At 42.6% G+C, this 18195-nt stretch overlaps 1 protein-coding gene across 1 annotated transcript in view; it reads left to right on the forward strand.

The window, feature by feature from the left end:
• LOC308200070 (uncharacterized protein) overlaps positions 1-18195 on the forward strand; it is a 434369-nt gene that overhangs the window by 192128 nt on the left and 224046 nt on the right. The window contains exon 10 of the mRNA XM_080605164.1: positions 8783-8910. Within this exon, the coding sequence (XP_080461290.1) occupies positions 8783-8910 (128 nt within the window). The remainder of the gene's footprint in view (positions 1-8782; positions 8911-18195) is intronic.

Consider the following 18195-nt stretch of genomic DNA (forward strand, 5'->3'; position numbering starts at 1 on the left):
GTACCCAAGTGATCTTTTTGTCCGCCGTAGGGAAAGAAGGAAGCTTTCCCTTTTGTAGGCCAGCAGATCCTGAACACTGTTCATGTACTGGGAGGGGACAATCTGTATTAACTGCTGGTGTTCCTTCAGCACTAAGTGTTCTGCCTACAGAAATGTCTTGAAGTGTTAAATTAGCTCTAGCTGATTTATGACAGATGATTCTCATGAGTTTAAGAGAGTACTTTGAAATCCGAATTTTATTCTCAGTCCCAACAGGAAAGCCTATTGTGCCAGAGTCAAGGCCAGCCAGCAGTTTGGGTTCGAAGAAATCTTTTAAACAGACAAAAGGAAGGGACTTTGAGGCTGTGGAATAGCAGAAGGTACCTTCTGTCTTCACAGATGGAGAGGGTGCTGTGAATTTTGAAGTCCACTGTGCCATCAGGGAGACAGGATTGGTGCCCCAAACATCCCATCTGCTGTTTATGTGCGTGCTTCCCCATCGTTGGGCTGTGGCATGTGTAGTTCTGCTGCAGACAAATCCTTGTTTTCTTAGGCAGAGGTGGGAAGAACGCTTAAATTCTTTAAAGCAGAGAGCTCGTTCTTGCAAGAATACCGACTTGCATAACCCAGATGGTATGTTTTGCCAGGGTTTTATTCATAAGTGATTACTATTGTGTCTGGATCTCACAGTGGTTGGTGCTGAGCTGCTAGGATGAAGCTCTTTTGATTGTTTATCCTTGGCACTGTCTTCCCATCCAGCATATTAGACGAGTGGATCCCAGGGGTGCTCTGATCCATTGGCCTCCGTTCCCTCAGTGAGTTTTGTTGCTGGCTTTTTCCCCTCGTGGATACATTACAAGCATTGACTGCCAGGGCTTTGAATGCCCCAGCAGGCACTGAATGGGGGCCTCCCCCTCCATTCCCCACTAGAGCCCCATTTCCCTGTGTCTGTCGTGGGTCAGTAGGAGTGAGGAAAGGCAGCCCTCCCAGCCCTGGTGGCCCTAACAGGCCTCGATTGCCCTGAGCAGCCTCCTCCTGCTCCTGCCTGGGGCCCAGCCCAGCTGAGGTGGGGGCCTTCCCTCTCTGCCCCAGCTGTGGTGGAGGTGAGCTTATTTCCAGCCCTTTCTTTCCCCCTGACTTCTGGGTGGATGCTGGGCCCGTGCTGTAGTTGACTTTGGTTCCTTTTGTTCCTGACTGGGCTCTCTGGATGCTCACCATGCCTGGGGCTGCTGGTGGGCGCTCTTACCAGCCCCTAGCTTTGGACACAAGGTTTTAACTCTGGGGGTTGCTGCCCTGTTGGTGAGGGATTGTCCTGTGCTGGGGTCATCCCCAACTCCCAGATCAGCTTTTCTGAGGGAACGGACAGCCCTTGCTGCTCTTGGACAGCAGTGCCGTGTTTCCAAGCACTGACAGCATGGCTTGCTACACCAGAAGAGCAGGTAGCCTATTTCTTCTTGACTGGGAGCAGGACTTGGGGAGCAGGTGAGTAGACTGCTTTATTGATGCTATCCATCCAGCTGCTCTTTCCTGGGGCTGAGCAGTGCTGTGGCTTCAGTGCAGTTGGGCAGGGTCTGCCCTGGGTTTGCTCCTAAACCCCGATTTGCAAAGTGCCCCAGAGGGAGGGCCAGCAGACCCTCTGTCGGGCAACAGGAGGGGCATTGCTGAGCAGGAGTGGGGTGCACCAGCGCTTCTGTCCTTGTCTCACGCCACCTCCTCTTTTTTACCACAGGATTGTTGTGGTTTTCTTCAGAATCTGTGTGGTTGTTAATCTTGAGCAGGTTTCTCTCCTATTCATTTGGAGAAGCTTTTTCTTCATTGTGACACCCTCTTGTGTTTATTGTCATGTACTATTTGTGGCTCACGGAAGTATGAAACACCCAAGAAAAGGAAAGAGGCTATTCAGTTCTGAGTGTGTCCTTTTCCTTTGCTTTGTTTCCTTCAGGCACCCACCTTCTTCATCTCTAGAAAACATCCTACTGATCTTCTAGACATAGTTGTGTTCTTTGCTTCATGTCTCTCTTTGGGAAGTTATTCTGTATGTAAATTACCCTGTACAAGAAATAATTTACTTTTTATTGTCATCCTTTGCAATTCCCTTATTTTTAGAATGTTTTCTTGTGGGCTTTTTATTTGCCAGATCTTAGAACAATGAGGCTGGGGATGGCTGGCATCCAGTGGCTTTGACAGTGTCAGTTTGATGTGCTCCAAACCATCTGCTCCCTGGACTGGCTCATTCTGGCCAGCATTAATTCCAGCCACAGGGGAGCTTCAGCCCAGTTCTGCAGCGGAGATCAAGGGCACAAGGACAAACCCCAGCAGGGAGTTAGTGTGAAATACAGCAGATACCATTTGAAAAAGTCACCAGAGTGGTCAGCCTGATGCAAAGTGTTGGGTGGAGTGGCTCAGGTGTGTATTTGGCTTGGGATTTAATGGATTAGGTCTTTGGCCATAGTTACTTTTCCCCCGTGAGATACTCTTAGGTACAGTTTTTTTTAAAAAAAAAAAGCTGATCAGAAAAATAGGTTGATTTATCACTTTAAAATGAAGGCATTGCAGGAGGCTAAAATCCTTGTCATAATTTCCAAAGCATAGGATGACCTTTGTTATGAAGAACAGATGCTGTCTGTTAAGGGACTGCCTTTTCTTACAAAGCGCCTGAAGCTGATGTATTTTGGAGACAGGGCCTGATAGCAGTCCTGACTGAGCCTCGGGTGCCACAGCAGAGATGGAGGCTGGAGCTTGAAGCCTCTGTAATCAGCACAAAAGCCTTTGTTGGCTTTATGTCATACTCTATAAAACATGTACAAATGCAGGTGTTTCAGCCTTGGAGCGGTAGTGAACAGTGGTCTGGGTAAAAAAAAAAAAAAAAAGCCAGAGCTTTGGCTGCATGGTGTTGCTGTAATTACCAAAGCAATAAAGAAAGCGAGTACTCAAAAATAAAGCAAGTTCAAATAAGATACTGGACACATGCAGACAAGAAAAATACAACCTGTGTCAGTACCTTTCTCCTGTATTGAGATCCTTGTGTTTTCCAAATGCTTCTTGAATTTTCAACAGGGTATGTCCATTGGCTAATTGTTGTTTACTGTATGTGCTTGTGTGACTTGGGCAGGGTATGGATAATACAAAACGCTCTTAGTAATTTGTATAACTTGGTGCTGAATGCAGATACTTCTGGGTGTAGTTCACTTTTTCACTGAGTTGTTTTTCCATTGGCTAAGTTTAGCTCACTATAAAAGCAGTTTAAAGCATAACCACACAGATATTTTGTGCAGAGTTTGTGCACTGCAAGATAACTCTTACTAGCCTTGTGATACCTTTTACTTGTCACCTCCCCACACCTGCAGAAAATCGGGAGCTTTCCCGGGACACTGATTACCTACCACAGAATACAAACACATCTTTCTAAGATACTACTCTACTTTGGATGAAATGCAGTAGAAAGGCAAATGAAGCAGAGATAGAGATTTGGGAGGAAATATGTTAATAGTAGAAACTTCTGTAATCTTATACTATATCAGCTACATGCACAATCAACAATTAAGGAGCTATTCATAATTTTCTTACACTTTTTTTATGATCTTCTCTTTCCCAAGCCTACTTTCAACTACTGCTTTGGAGTTAAGACTGCTGGTTCTCTGATGGGCTCTGTAATACTCAAAGCTTCAACGTGTGACTCCTTTCTAATATGAACTTTTTTCTGATATCCCTTGGGAAGACGTTTTGTCATTTGTATAACGTAAGTGCTGAGTCAGAGGAAAAACAAGTTTGATTTTGGACTCCCAGTTTGATTTTTTTTTCTTAGTCCTTGACTTTACTGAGTTACTCTGTTACCTTTCCTAGTTCAAATTCCAGGTGTGAGTGTTCAGCAGCTGCGTAAATTAGCCTCGAGTATCTGGATATGGGCATCTTTTCCAAAAACCTTGAGATCACTTTCTCTGGTAAGCATATCAGAAACATTGGAGGGGAGGAGGGCAGAGATTTTTGAAGCTGAGGACAGCTAATTCAAAGCAATGACAACGTGAGGTAGCATGGGCCAGAATGAGAGGCTGGTTAGTAGGGATGCGGATACAGTCTCACGTAAGGTGTTGAGACAGAGGGAGTCTGTTGGCAATAAGCCTGAGTGGCAGAGAAGTAATTGACAGATTTGTCTCTCGAGTCCTGTGATGTTTCATGCAAGAATGCTCTTTTAAAAAATATGTATTGGCTGTGAGTGTGCTCCCATAGGGCTAAGGAGGAGGAGAGGAGTGGCAATTTCTGTGGGTGCTTACCGAGAGGAAAATTGTCTTGGCAGTCTCATTCCGTATTTGGCAAAGTCCATATGCCTTTTCTCCAGGGATGCAGTCCCTTCTTGTTTAGAACTATGCCAAATACAGTATATTTAAGTTTGCTTTCCAAAATTTGAAGTGGTCTGAAAAAAAAATGACAGGAAACAATGCGCTATCTTCAATCAATAAATGAAAATAACTTATATTCAGATATGGGTAGGGATGCTTTGAAGAAGGCAGAGCTTTATTATTCATGTTGGACAAGAACAGAATGAGAACTGATGGCTTTTAGTAAAGAAAAAGGTTAAGTCATCAAATCAAACTTTATTTTGAATGTGTTTTGTCAGGTCATTCCAACAGCAAGGCAATTACATGCTGCATTGTTTAACTAAAAGATGACTGCTGCTGTTACGCTTTGATACAGGACAGTTGGTAGTACAGAGCAGAATTGTTAAAGTATTTACCTACACTCTGCCATCAGTTAAACTTGGAAAATATTTGCACAGAAGTACAGCACCGAGTAAAACTTTCATACTGGTGGAAGGACAGAAAATCTGGTAGACCATTTATTTTTTGGTGTATGTATATATAAATGTATTTATCCAGGTAGGGTGCAGACATGTTGATGGGTGAAACTGGCTTCTTCACCTTGCCTGTAGCTGATCTGCAGGAAGCTAACATAAAATGGAAGAAAAGATTGGAATAAGTGGGCAGGTTTTGATGCAGAAGGGAAAGAAAGAAGGCCAGAAAGAAGGGATATGGAAGTTAGGTGTTGATTGTTCATTAGCAGGTTTTCAAGATCCTGGTACATCTACCTGCAGCTTATCAGGAAAAAAAGGGGCAGCCTACACAAGGAGCAGTCTACACCAGGGCAAAGGCAAGATAAGAAGTTAAAGGATGTTGTGTAAATCCTACAGAACCATAAAGGTTAGACAGGTTTGAGAGAAGAAAATATTGCAACCACTGTTTTAAAAATCACTTTTAAAGGGTGTGGAAGGCACGTCCAAAACCAGTGCATCCTCAGTAGGCTTTGAAGGACACAGGAGATGTGACAAGGAATTGATATATCTGGTTCTCTGTGTTGTCTCAAGGCCCTGTTGGTAAGCACACCTGGGTGCTGGCCTCCCCATGTGCACATGTGAATCTTGGTGTTTGAGAGAAAATGGGTGAACTAATGTATGTTTTAAAAACAAGTATAATTATAAATCGATTACTTAACTTGTTATATGAGCTATTATTGTTTTGCTACAATATTACGTTGTTTTCTGAGGAGGAGCTTGTTGACAACTGAGAAAAGCTTGTTAAGAAAAGGAATTTCCTCAAATCAGGAGGCAGGTGCTAGTGCTCCGTTATCGTCTGGCTGTCTTGTAGTGCTTATTGTATAAACAGTGCAATAATGAACTCTACATGGCATAGGGGAGTAGCCTGCTGACATCGTTAGTGTTATGGATGTTGGAGAGGGCCAATAATAGGAGGAAGATACAACCATTTTCACTAGACATAATATAGATAAATTGATGAGTATGTAGTTGAAAATGTTTGTACTTAGGCCTTGTTTGACTCTGGGAACAGCAGCAAGGTAGTTTTGAATACCTTTTGCATTTCTTTAATGGTGCTCTGTCAGAGTTCATGAGCAGAGCAAGCTGAGGCGTTTGCTGTGAGCAATTTAGGAAATACCCCTGGGGTTAAATACACATCCTATTCTTCCTGTAGCTTATCTTTTTAACAGGTCAGGTTGTTGTCCGAGAGCAAGTGGGAAGGTAAAGAAGCCTGTATTTTCTTTCTTCATTCCTACTGATCCAAGGTCAGATAAATTACTGCCACTGATAAAGTGAAAAAGTGGTATTCACTGGTGGCAGTCACAGGCATCCTACTCAAACACTGTGTAAATGTCAGGCTTTAGCATGGTGGAAAGTCAAAATTGGCTGCAGCGACTGGATTTTCTGTAGGTGATCTCTGATCATGGGACTCTGAATATATGAATTATGAAGTGCAAGGTTAAAGTAATTGGGGGGGGGTAGCTTCTGTGCTCTTGTCAGAACTTGAGCTATGTGCTTTCTTACTGTAGTGGTATAAGAATATTTCTGAAATATTTTTATGTAAGATGCAAGGAAGCGTTGATTGCAGTGCTTTGATCTTATTGCACTGGTTTGCACTGAATGAGGATATAGCCCTTGGGTTTCATCTGTCTCTTCTAGCCTCTATGCAGTGTCTTTATTTCATCTATTTTATTTTTTCCCCTTCTGCCCTTCAAGTGCTTGGGGGAATTTCAGAAGCAGGCAGGATGCCACTGCAGGGTAGCCAGAGCCAGTGCTCTGACATTTTTCTCTCCCAGCACAAGCTGAAATGCCTAAATAAAAAGCATACTTGCTGTGGGGCCCGAGGAGGCTTGAGGCAGAGAATCACTGAAAATTTGGATTGCCAGATTGCCACTTGGAGAAGCCTGTCTTACTTTTGTCTCCTTAGGAAGTTCAGGCAATGACAGTTGGAATTGGGTGTCTTGGGTGGGATGAATCTAGTTATCTTCGTGTCTTTAAGTCTTTGCCTCATAAGATCTTGAACATTGTACAGTCTTATTGAAAATGAAAAAAAAAAAAAAAAAAAGAAAGATCTTATGGGCACTAAACCACCAGGAATAAAATAGTACAGGAAGCTGAATGTCATTTTTTACTCTCCTATTTCTGGATCATACCCAATTCCTACTTGTGCTGTTTTCAGCATGTGTCTTCTAGTGAGAATCTTCTGATACACCGAGGCTCTTATATATTTTTTTTAAATCCTTATCCCAGTTTGTTCAAAAAAAAAAAAAAAACACAACAAAACCCTCCTCTGTGATGAAGATGAAATCCCTTCTGCTGTCAAGGCTGGGCTTTCATGAACATGACTGAGTTGTTTTAATCCAAACAGCAGAAATAGCAAAAATAGCTGCCTTTGGGAAGGCCAGCCTCAGAAACTTTCTGTATGGTATGAAGTCCAGGAATATGTGTTAATGGAACTTGGTGTTCACAGGGAAAACCCTGATGAAAGAGTAACCCAGCCTACAATGGGGATATGCTGCTTTAACAGGTTTTTGTTTGAAAAATGAAGCACTGTCAAAGTCCTATATCTAAATATATCTTATTTCTGGAGAAACACAGGCATATTTCTCCAGAAAACCTCTGCACCCTCTTGGGTGACAAAGACCTGGGCTTTCAGCTTCTGAGTCCCTTCTGCGTAGGTGTCCTCGAAGTGATGGATGTTGTGCCACTGCCTCTGCAGCGAGCAGCCTGGCATAGAGGCAGGGCTCGCCTGTGTGGCCCGCCACTGCTGTCCCTGCTGCCAAGGCTCAAGTCCTGGCTGGAGCTCCTGGCTTACTATATAAACAGAACACTCTACAGAAATTCTTCCAAGTCCTCTTCTTTTGTATGAACAACTTTTTGACACGTGCCACAGTGAAGATTTCTGAGCCGTGCTGTTTTCTTTGGGTTGCTGCTGTCCCTCTCGGCCATGAGTGGTCAAGGTGCTGCGGGCTTGGGGCAGAGTGGTGGCATGGGCCTCCTATGGGAACAAAATCCTTTGCTTTACGTCCTGCAAGCTGCAGGTGCTTTGCTGATGTAAGCAGTAATGATCTGCTGGAGTCCAAGTAATGTTGATGTCTGCCCCAGGAGAGAGAGGATCAATTTTTTGATATATAATCTTTTCCGCCTAATAGCTGGGTGTGTTTTCTGGTGCACATAGTCATGTACACTAGTGGGAGGGGAAAGCAAACGGGACTGGGACGTTTTTCTGTTTTTTGATTTTTTTGTTTTGATTTTGGCCATTGCTTTTGTTTTCATTTCTATTTCTGTTGGAGGCACTTGCAACAGTACTAGTTTAACAGCCTCATGTGAAGGGGTTGTCATTTAGGGAGCAGGTCAGGCTGCTGCAGAGTTTGCTTGCATCGGTTATTATTTAGGAGCAGCCATGAACTACCATGCAGACACAGGCAGGCATGGTTCAGTTGGTAGCTTGGCATCATTAGCTATAAAGTATAACACTGGGCTTTGTGTGACAGCTTTAATCAACTTCTGCCTCAAGGTCACCCTTGGCTTCTGAGTTATGGGAGTCCCAAAACCTGTTGTGATTTATTTTGATGAAGGTAAGTCAGTCCATGTTTTCTGGCAGTTTGGCTGTTCTGTGATCTGTAACTACATTGCTTCTAGTACTAAAAATATGCTCTGGACAAATATGTGTGGATGGACAGCTCGAGTAATAGCAATCCATCATAGTAAATGGCATCAGTTCTTTTATTGCTTCTTTCAGCTGACTTGTCCCTTCATAAAAGAAGAGGCTCATTACTCCCATAGGAGATTCAGAACAACCATCTTTGTCAGAAAAGCTTAGCTTTCTGGTTCAACACTTTTATGGTTTGGGATGTGAGAAAGGGGTTTGTAAAGGTGCTTGGGCAGCTCAAGTCAGAGCAGGGAGAGGGAGCCAGGTGCCCAATGGCGCACCAGCTTCTAGGTCTAATGGCTGCAAAATTCCAACCCTTTTATTTGTTGTGCTCCTGTTTCCAGACACACGTACAGTCGGGAGGACGCCTTGCAAGGTCAGCATGTATGCCCTAGGAATGGTATGTGACTTGTGTCAGAAGGATTACCACGTGCTACTTCGTGGATACTGTGGTGAAAATCTATGGAGCGTTGTAAGTAGGTTACAGTTGTGGTATATGGATAAAACTCAAGTTTACCCTATATTTGCAGTTGTGATGTAACTGAATATCAGGGTTGTGCCTGTGTTGACACCCAGCATGCTTAATGAATAATTTCCTGTTTGGTCCAGGAGCTCTGAAGCTAATCTCTGCATAGAGGATGTGCCTGACTGCCTGCAGACAAGGGGGTTGACTGAGCTCCTAGCCAGCCACATGGCAAAGCAGCAGACAGGAACTTTGCAGGCAGGACTTCCAGACAGGACCAGAGAATCTCTCAAGTGGCTTCTGCTGTGCACAGACCAACCAGTAGATATTGTTGGGATGCACTGGTTCACTCCCTGAGCAGGGAAGCTCAGAGCTTCTGGTGGTTCCCCCAGTGGCATCTGCTGCAAGCAAAGGAGCTGACCAAGCTGTGTGCAGACAAATTTAAATATTCCAGCAAAACTGGTCCATAGGAGTGGTCATGTAGAGCAGTCAATTAAGATGGTTAAGATACATTTTGTACATAATATAAGGTAATCAATAGAAATGGATCGTGGTCACAAAGGCGTGCCAGAATTGTCCACAATTCTTTGAGGAGTCTTGTCTGATCCAGCTGAAGGCATCTTTGCAAGGACACTTGCAGTGGACGCTCACTTCTGTCACTAGCTGGACAGCAACTGTCCATCCTGTTCAAGAGATTTCGTTCTATAAATACACATGACCCAAGTGAAAGATGCTGATATATTAGGTCTTTTAAGCAAACACTCTTGTCTGTGTCTAGGGAACAGCATCCATGCAGCACAAGTACGATGCTTCCGCTGGTTTGCTGCTAGCATCTCCCCTTTATTGACTGTTCCTCAGTGAGCTGGAATGAAATTTATTAGTGTTGGTGAAAGATGTTGGTGGCTGTGAAAAGTGATAAGAACCAAGTTTTTCTGAAATCAAAGTCCATGTTAGCTGGTATAGTAATAGCCCCGTAGTAACGTGGGCCATGAAATGACAAGAGCAGAACACCTGGCACGGACACAAGTGCTGTTACAGCTACAACTTTCCATCTTCCTAAAAAAGATGCAAGCCCTTAAAAACTACTTGGGGAGCTTGGTCTTTAAGTACTAAGTATAGATTACGGCTTAGAAAATCCTTCAAATATACTTTCTTTGCATTGCTCTTCCTTAGGAAAAGCCCCTCATAGAAACCATGCGTTTATTTATAAATCAATTTTTCAGCTAATGATATTTAGCTAATTCAGAGGCTGTTGAGGATTTGAATGAAGTCAGGTTATCTGTGACTGTCAGAGAATGTGTGCAGGGTATTTGCTTTAAGAATGTGAGCCTGAAAGAAAAGACATCATCGTTGAGGTGATGCAGGAAGACTTCCACCTTTCTCCCACTATGTATGTTGACTAAGCTAAAAAGATATATTGTTGCTTTCTGTTCAAATATTCAATATATTCAGTGCTTTGTCAACTGGCAGCCAGCCAAACTACTGCTTTATTGAAAGCAGGTGAAAGCCCTCTTCAGGTAAGTGAAACTTTAGATTATTTCTGCCATAGTGATGGCCAGCACGTCTCCCAGGTGTTACCAAAATGCCTCAGGTTAGAAGAGTAAAACTGAAGCAGAGGGTGCCCTCTTCCAGAAGTGATTCTGCTTATTATGCACGCTGAACTTGTCAGTCCCATAGCTTCTCAGCTGATTTCTGTAGCCAACCTGAAGTGGCTCTTCCGAGGCACTGCTGCTTTTTTCTGCCTGGGCCCTTCAGCTGAAGTATTCCATCTTTTTTTCTGGACTCCTACATACAAGTAAAGAAGCAGTAGAATTTTTACTTTTATCTAGCAGCCAAGAGCCAGAGCAACAGGCTCACTTTTACAGACAAATATGACTGCCTTTGTTGGGGGAAGGAAGGGAAAAATAACTCTAAATTTTTTTTAGGGTTTTTCAATTAAAAAAAAAAATTGAGGGTTGGGTTCAGATCGATCCACAGACTACAGCATAGCCAAGGTGGGGTGGAGACTTTCAAGACCACGGGCAGGAATTAGGTCTTTGCACTTCTTGGAGCGTTCCTTTCTGCTCCTTACAATCTGACAGTCACCTTCTGGATAGACACCAGCTCCTCTGTAGCACTTGGCTGTCTCTGCCATCACTGTAGATATTTGGCATTATGATTGGAGAGTCAGTGCTTGTTCTGAATGTACAGAGGATTCCTGAGTCGTGAAGCTGTTGTTTTTCCCCTGGTAGATGGCTGATGCATTGCAGTGTATTGCATGGTACCTCGGAGTGGGTGCTGTGTATTTGCCAGAGGGGTAGCTCCTACTTTAGCAATGCTGCATACAGATATTGATGCAGTAAATTAACACATACCTATACAGAAGTTTCTTGGCAACCTAAAACTAACACTTTTCTCTAAGCAGCATTTTATTGTCCAGCTTTTAATAAAGTCTTGCAAAGCAGCAGTAAAGCTGAATATGAAGGCATTACCTTTCACCAGGATATCAAATATGTAAGGGACAAATTACAGCTAGTCTAATAATTCAGTTTGTCAGGTTATACTGTAACAATACATGCATATGAACCATTCATATATGATATTGTAGCTGTAAATTAAGCTATGTTTAATCTTCAAGCAGCAGTGGGAGATTTTTCCCATCTCAACTGTCCTGAATATGCAGAGGAGTTTGGTCCAATTAATTTCTGCAGCGTAAGAATTATGAAGGCTCCTACTACAGCTTTTTAAATAGACAGATTTCACTAGTGATTAGAGCTTCTGGACACAGTGCCTTGAAGAATCCCTGTGGCAGTATCTGAAAAGAAACATCAGTGTCATGTTCTTTCTATTTTTAATGCACTTCACTATGGAAACAGATTTACATTTCTCTGCTGTGTGTCTGTCCATCTCCCTAGTAATTTTGAACTGTTGGATGATATCAATCAAATGTGGCAGAGAGGCAAAGGTCTTCAAGCTAATTAGCTTCCTGCAAGTTTTTGTGAAAGTTACTGTCTGGATAGAAGGAGGAGATCCCACTCATGCCTTCAGAAACTTAGTCTGCAACACACATTTAACCTTTCTTACATAGCAAGAATTTACAGTGGGGTTAATTTGCCTTTTGTTTTCTAAATGTGGGTAAGACTTGAGCTAGAGTAAGTTGAACCTGTTCCCATCGTCTCTGACAGCTGCAGGACTGTATGCTTATGCTGAAGGAGCTTGGAGCCTGTGCAGGAAGAGCACCGTGACTTTGCTCTCTGCCAGCGGTAATGGATGTAGAGTGAGTTCTATGTTGAAATGACGATTTTTGATCCAAGCTGTCATTTCTAAGCTACTTGTGCTCTATAGAATGTGATCTTGGTACGACAACCCACCTAGGCTGATTAGGGCTACTAATGGTGTGCACGGAGTGATGTGGGGCAGTTAAGACAATTTTCTTTCTTTTGTTGCTAAATTTTGGGCTGTGAGCTTGTGTACCTCTGTGACGTTGGGTTCTGTGATGGACACCTATGCTTATGTCCATGTGTATTCCCTTCTGCACCTAATGCCCATTGTATTGTTTCAGACTGTCTAAAACTGCTAAAATCATGGTTTACAATTGAGGTCCATGGTCTCATCGCCCCCCCCCCCCCCCCGCCCCCATACACACTTCTGACCTTATTCCGTGGCCCAAGAGAATGGGTTTCCCACCCAGTTTTTCCTACAGACTGTGCCTATATCCACATGTAAACCGTGGGATGACTTTAAGAATGGTTAATCTTACCCTTTTGGATTACTTATCATTTAACTCTTGATTAGCCTAACTGCTGTTTGTAATGCTGGTAATTCGATTTGTTTTAAATGGAAGCCCCAGGATTGCAAGACGGATGGTCTTAAACTGGCTGTTTTTACAAGCATCTCCTGGATTCCCATTTTCCCTTAGTGGTTTACTTACCTTTTGTACAAGCTGAGTAACAGAATGCATAACAGCAAGCACATCAGGAGTGCGGTGTTCCTATTCACCTTGTCTAACAGTACAGGAATAAGGGAGTGCTTGCTGATGCTGATGAGAAGAAACATGCTCAAAAGGTGTTTGGGAAACGCTTATCATGACAGATAAACAGTGTGGAGCATTTGCTGTCATGGGAAATCATTAGAGCAAACAGTGAGGCAGGACTCAATGTCTTAGATACCAATAGCTGCAGAGTAATGTAACATTAGTAGCTGCAGCAGACAAGTGAAAAGTTACTACAGAGAGAATATCAATAGAACTACTTTGGAGGATGTCCTTGAGTAGCTTAGGATCAGATGCTTTGGGGGAGGTGGGAGGCGAAGGGGTAGTGGAGGGAGAGCATGATCATCTGCCAGCCGGGATTTGTGCCACTTCTTTCTCTGACAAACACTTCCCCAGCTCCCGATGGAATGACTGCCTCAAGTAAGGAGTTCTTGAGAGCAAGTTTAAAAGAGCTGGGTAGCAAGGAGCCCTTTTCCTTTGAAAATCATTAATTACTATGCTCATTTCTCTGTGTTTTTTTTTTTTGTGTGTGTGTGTGTTTAGTAGGCAGGTACCCTTCAGGTACCCTTCAGAAAGGTAGCATTTGGCTTCGGCACAGCAGGGGCTGTGTTTTATTCTAAGTGAGCATCTTTCAAGTTGAGACCTTATCTTTGAATGCTAGCTTGAAGACTTCATGTCTGTTCTTCCACCATAAGGCAGGCTTTCTTAGAGTATAATGTGATTCTGGGTGGGCCGGCTGACAAATTTTGTTTGCTTTGTGTTTACTCTGAAATTAACTTCCAGTAGATTTGGAGTGGGGGGAGTGGGTGGGAAGGGAAAGAGATGCTTCTCTGCTGTTCTTCCCAAGTGCTATTTAAAACAATAAATTGCGCTCTGTTGGAAGCAGAACTGGATCTAATGTCTGAAGACACAGCAGTGATGGCAGAACATGCAAGAAGATTAATTATCCTTTAATATGTAAGACTTGCATACCTAACCTTTTGCCCTTAATGCTATCAGTTACTCTGAAGGACACTATCTCTGAAGTCCTCGTCTAGGCTTTGCTGTAGAAAAATGAAACAGCAATGTGGTGCATATTTAAACGTGACATAGCAGGCGAGGAAAGAAAGTGATCTGTCTTTTGATCGAAGATGAAATAGCTCCTAAACAAACAAGTGGAAAATTGGGTCAGCTATCTCCAAATACAAAATATTTTGAAAAATTGAGACAAAAGCATTAGGCTCATGTTTGAATATGGCTACTCAAAGTAATCATCTTTAAACTGTCACTAGGGGGACTTTGAAGATACCTGACTTTCAGAGTCTGCACATCGGTGCGTCTCCATGAAGTCTGCCTTTCAGGAATGAGGACAAGGGTTTTGCGCATTCCTCACAGGTAAAAGTATTATTTTTATTTTTTTTTAATCCTTCTGCCTTATGAATCAAACTGTCTGGAACTATAAGCAGAGTATTTCACCATTTCTGGTGGGATCCTTGGAGGAGTCAGTTGAAATAATTTGTGTGTCTGTGCCATATGTCCCTTGCTATTTTATCTGGGTTATGTTACAATGTTAGATGTCATGCCTGAGGTGGAATGTGGGATTTAATACTTTTCTGCTGTGTCTTGGAGTATTTCTATGGCAAGCATAAAGAGATAAGGTGAGTGCTTAGGAAATTAGGTAAATGAATTTACTCCAAAACTTCAGTGGGGGCCCATGCCTTGATCCTGCAATGAAATCCCCCCCTGCAGAGCTCATAGCAGAACTGGGGCCTGTGCTTTCATGAAATGCTCTATTGTTATTGGGAGGATGTCTTCAAAAAGTCTCTACATATACTGGATAGCTCTTTAAAATAATTGGCTGAATATTAATTTCTGTGGTTCAGTGCAATTATATTAATTATGGGGAACTCATTAGGCACTAATGTAAATATTAGAACCTCTTCTCTAACATTCACTGTAATTTAATGCTAATTCACAGAACTGTTATTAAACTGTTAATAGCCAGGACTGCAATCCACTGAAGTACATGCAATTGGTAACACATTTCAGGTGGTGAGCAACATTTATTATAGTCCACATACATGCTTTTGAACTTACAGTTGTGAGCTGTCTTCAGGCTCACTGTCACAAGTTAGAGAAGGTTTAGAGTAAACTGTCAAAGATTCTTGGGGTAATAACTAACTTGGCCTGTCCGGTTCTCTTAACTGCAATAAACATGTAGTTGTATGACTAAAATACTGCATAGCTTTGTATCTCATGTAATCTGTTTGGAAGTTGAGGTGATTGTATCTCTTCCTTAATTCTTAAATTTACTGTGCTAACAAAGGCACTTCCCCAGTCTTTCGTTTATTTTGTATCCATGCACTTTAGGTTTCCTTGGCATAAGGGCTGCTAACATTGAGGTTGTTTCTGTCCACATACACAGCTTGTGGTCATCTGGCGCAGCTTGCGTTTATGTGATAAAGCAGGTGCAAGAGGGGAATGACCTCTTTTTCATGAGTTGTTTTTCATGAAATATTCACAGCTGTTATTTTTTTAGTCAAGGGGCAAAAAGGTAGAAATGAAGTCAGTCTGAAATAACTGGGTGATGGCCAGTGAATTCCAGGCTTTGGAAAATGCTATATTTCAGCATACAGCTTTCTTTTCTGAAGTGACAAAAACACAAACCAAAAGAAGTGCTGACGTGAGGTTTGGCTGGCATGTAGGTGTCTAAAATTGCTGTCCTGAAGGAGTCCATTTAGCTGCTGTCAAAGCTCTGGAAAGGGGTATTAATTTAAAAATAAAAATTAAAAAAAAGTCTTGGATACCTGGCAGAGTGGTAGGCCTGGGGCTTGCCCAGCCGTGCCGGGCCTGGGGGGCTGCACCCTTCTGCAGAGGGGGCAGGAGTCGGGCGCTTGTCCCCTGCAGTGCCCACCCTGCTCCCTGGGGTGGGTGGGTAGCTGCACTGGCAGGGGGAGGCCACTCACAGGGCCAGGTTGTGGATCCTGCTTCTGCAGTTTGGTGATGCTTTTTGTTTGTTTGTTTGGTTTTGTTTTTACATTTGGCTGAGAGAAGCAGGGGGACCCAAACTGCACTGCCTTTTCCACCTGGGAGGTTAAATTCGTATTCCCTGTTGTCCCGTGCAGTGCTGAAGCCCTGGGACTGTGGGCACTTGGGGCTGGAAGCGTTCCTAACTTGTCCCATTGAAGGATTTAGAGAAAATGGTCAAGGTGGATGAAAGGAAACGTGTTCTTTACAGTCCAGTAAGGCCGAAAATGTTAGAAGCCTGGTTTTTGCAGTCATCACTTCAGGGTAATTTATATACTTTCTGAAATGCATTTTGGATAAAATTCTTCCCCCAACCCACTTAGTTCTAGGGATTTCAGGGCCTGGCCTCCCAACCCTGAGGTGTGTGGTGGAAAGGAGCCTCCTCTGCAGCTGCTGCTTTGCAAGGAGCAAGGGAAAGGCCTCGTGGCCTGCCTTCCAGAGAGCAGGACAGTGCGTTCCCAGTGTAAAGAGGCTTTCTTTCCTCCCTGACTGTGGGTGTTGGAAGGGAACATGGTTTGATTTTCATGCTGGCTGCTAGCATCTTCCTTTGCAGCTAGCTGAAGACATTGAATAGCAAGTATGCTGTGCCAGGTGGCACTGCACTTGAGTGTCTTGAGCTGGACTGGAAGCAGCCTGCATGCTATCTCTGCCCCAGCAACGTATCAAGAGTGTAGGTATGGTTCTCATAATCATGCTTTCTCTTCCATGGCCAGATGCCTAAAAGGTCACTGATGCTGAATCTAGCTCATAGAAACTTTATTCTGAATTAATGAACTGTATTGCTCTCAACACTTTTTTCTCCTTTTCAAAAAGAAAGGCACAATGCACCATGCAAAGTAACAGCCTTGATGTTTTAGTAAACATAGAATGGATGGATCAGCATTTTAAGAACACTTTTTTTTAAAATCTTTTTTCATTATATGATTGGTTCAGAGTAACTTTACATGCTGTCTTTAACAGCACCATCTAGTGGCTCTAAGGTAATGTTAACATTAATCATGTCTAAAACTGTTTCTTAAAATATTACAGGATATGCTATGTTTGGTTTATTTTATTACAAATACCAAAGGAGGCACATGATTTCTATATGGGTAAATATGGCATAAAAGCACAGACCTTGACAAAAACATGTTGCTGAACTCCCACACATTCTGAGTATGTGTGGCAGACTAGTGCAGAATCCAGGGTTGTATGTGCATAAATATTTAATCTGTTTAAATATTTGAGTACTCTAGAAGAGGGATATTTCCTCATTCCTGTAATATGTTTTAAGAATCTTAGTTGCCATGCAAAATTTTCTCTTAAAGATTATTCTGTGCTTGCTTCTAATGTCTCGGCATGTATGTAGAGTCAGGAGAGATCAGTGAAGTCATTCACTGGAAGAACAGTGTTCTGAACAGCATGAGGAATTTAAAATATTATTGAAGGCTTAGGAGTGTGAACTTTAATTTTTATTTATTCTGTCTCAGCAAACAGAGAAGATTGATATTTCAGCAGTGAATGAGTGGGTCAAAATACTTTCCATGTTCAACCAGGGAAGCTTCAAAACATAATCAAAAGTGGTCTCTTTCTGTTAAAAGCCTTTGCACAGAGCGCAGTACTAATGAAGAGTTTGTGGAGTGCTGTGCGATGACCTTAGGAGTACCGCTAGAATTCCTGTGCAGGAGTTTCTGAGTGGGCAAAGTATCCTGCTTGTCCTTCCTTCCCTTCCCCAGCTGGCATCTGGTAGGAGCAGCAGCATTCATAATGTGCTGCTTTTCATTAGTAATAAGTGAAAGGCATTAAGTATAAGGCTAGGCAGAGATAGGGAGCTCTGTTTTCATTGTAGTAACAGCTGATGATTCAACATCAGCTCTTCCTTATAATGTTGCAGCATCTGAGCTATCTAGAAAATCCAGTTCCCTCAGTGTTAGGTGATCCCTTTGGCTAAACATGTTGTTTACATGCATTTACATTTGTTTACGACCAGCCTTGACATCAACAATTTAGCATTGGCTTCACCGAGTAGAAACAGAACTGTTCTTGACCATTTGTTAAGGCATTCTGCAGAATGATTGCAGATGGAGGACAGAAATCTCTCTAGAGAAGCGTTTTAGGTGTTTTCCATTTGATTTGTCCTCTGGTAGCATGGAATAAAAATCACATGGAAAATATGAAGCTGAAGCAATTGTACTGCAGGCTATTTATTTCTAAGCAATATAGATAACTTAAAAAAGAGGGGAAAAATGCAAAATAAGAAATCCATTTGGAAATGTATTGGAAAAGCCTAAATTAAGAGATTGTAGGGTGCAATTTGACATAACAGGAGGCAAGGTGCA

This window comes from Anser brachyrhynchus (genome assembly GCF_964034855.1).
Source record: "Anser brachyrhynchus genome assembly, chromosome: 9".
NCBI lineage: Eukaryota > Metazoa > Chordata > Aves > Anseriformes > Anatidae > Anser > Anser brachyrhynchus.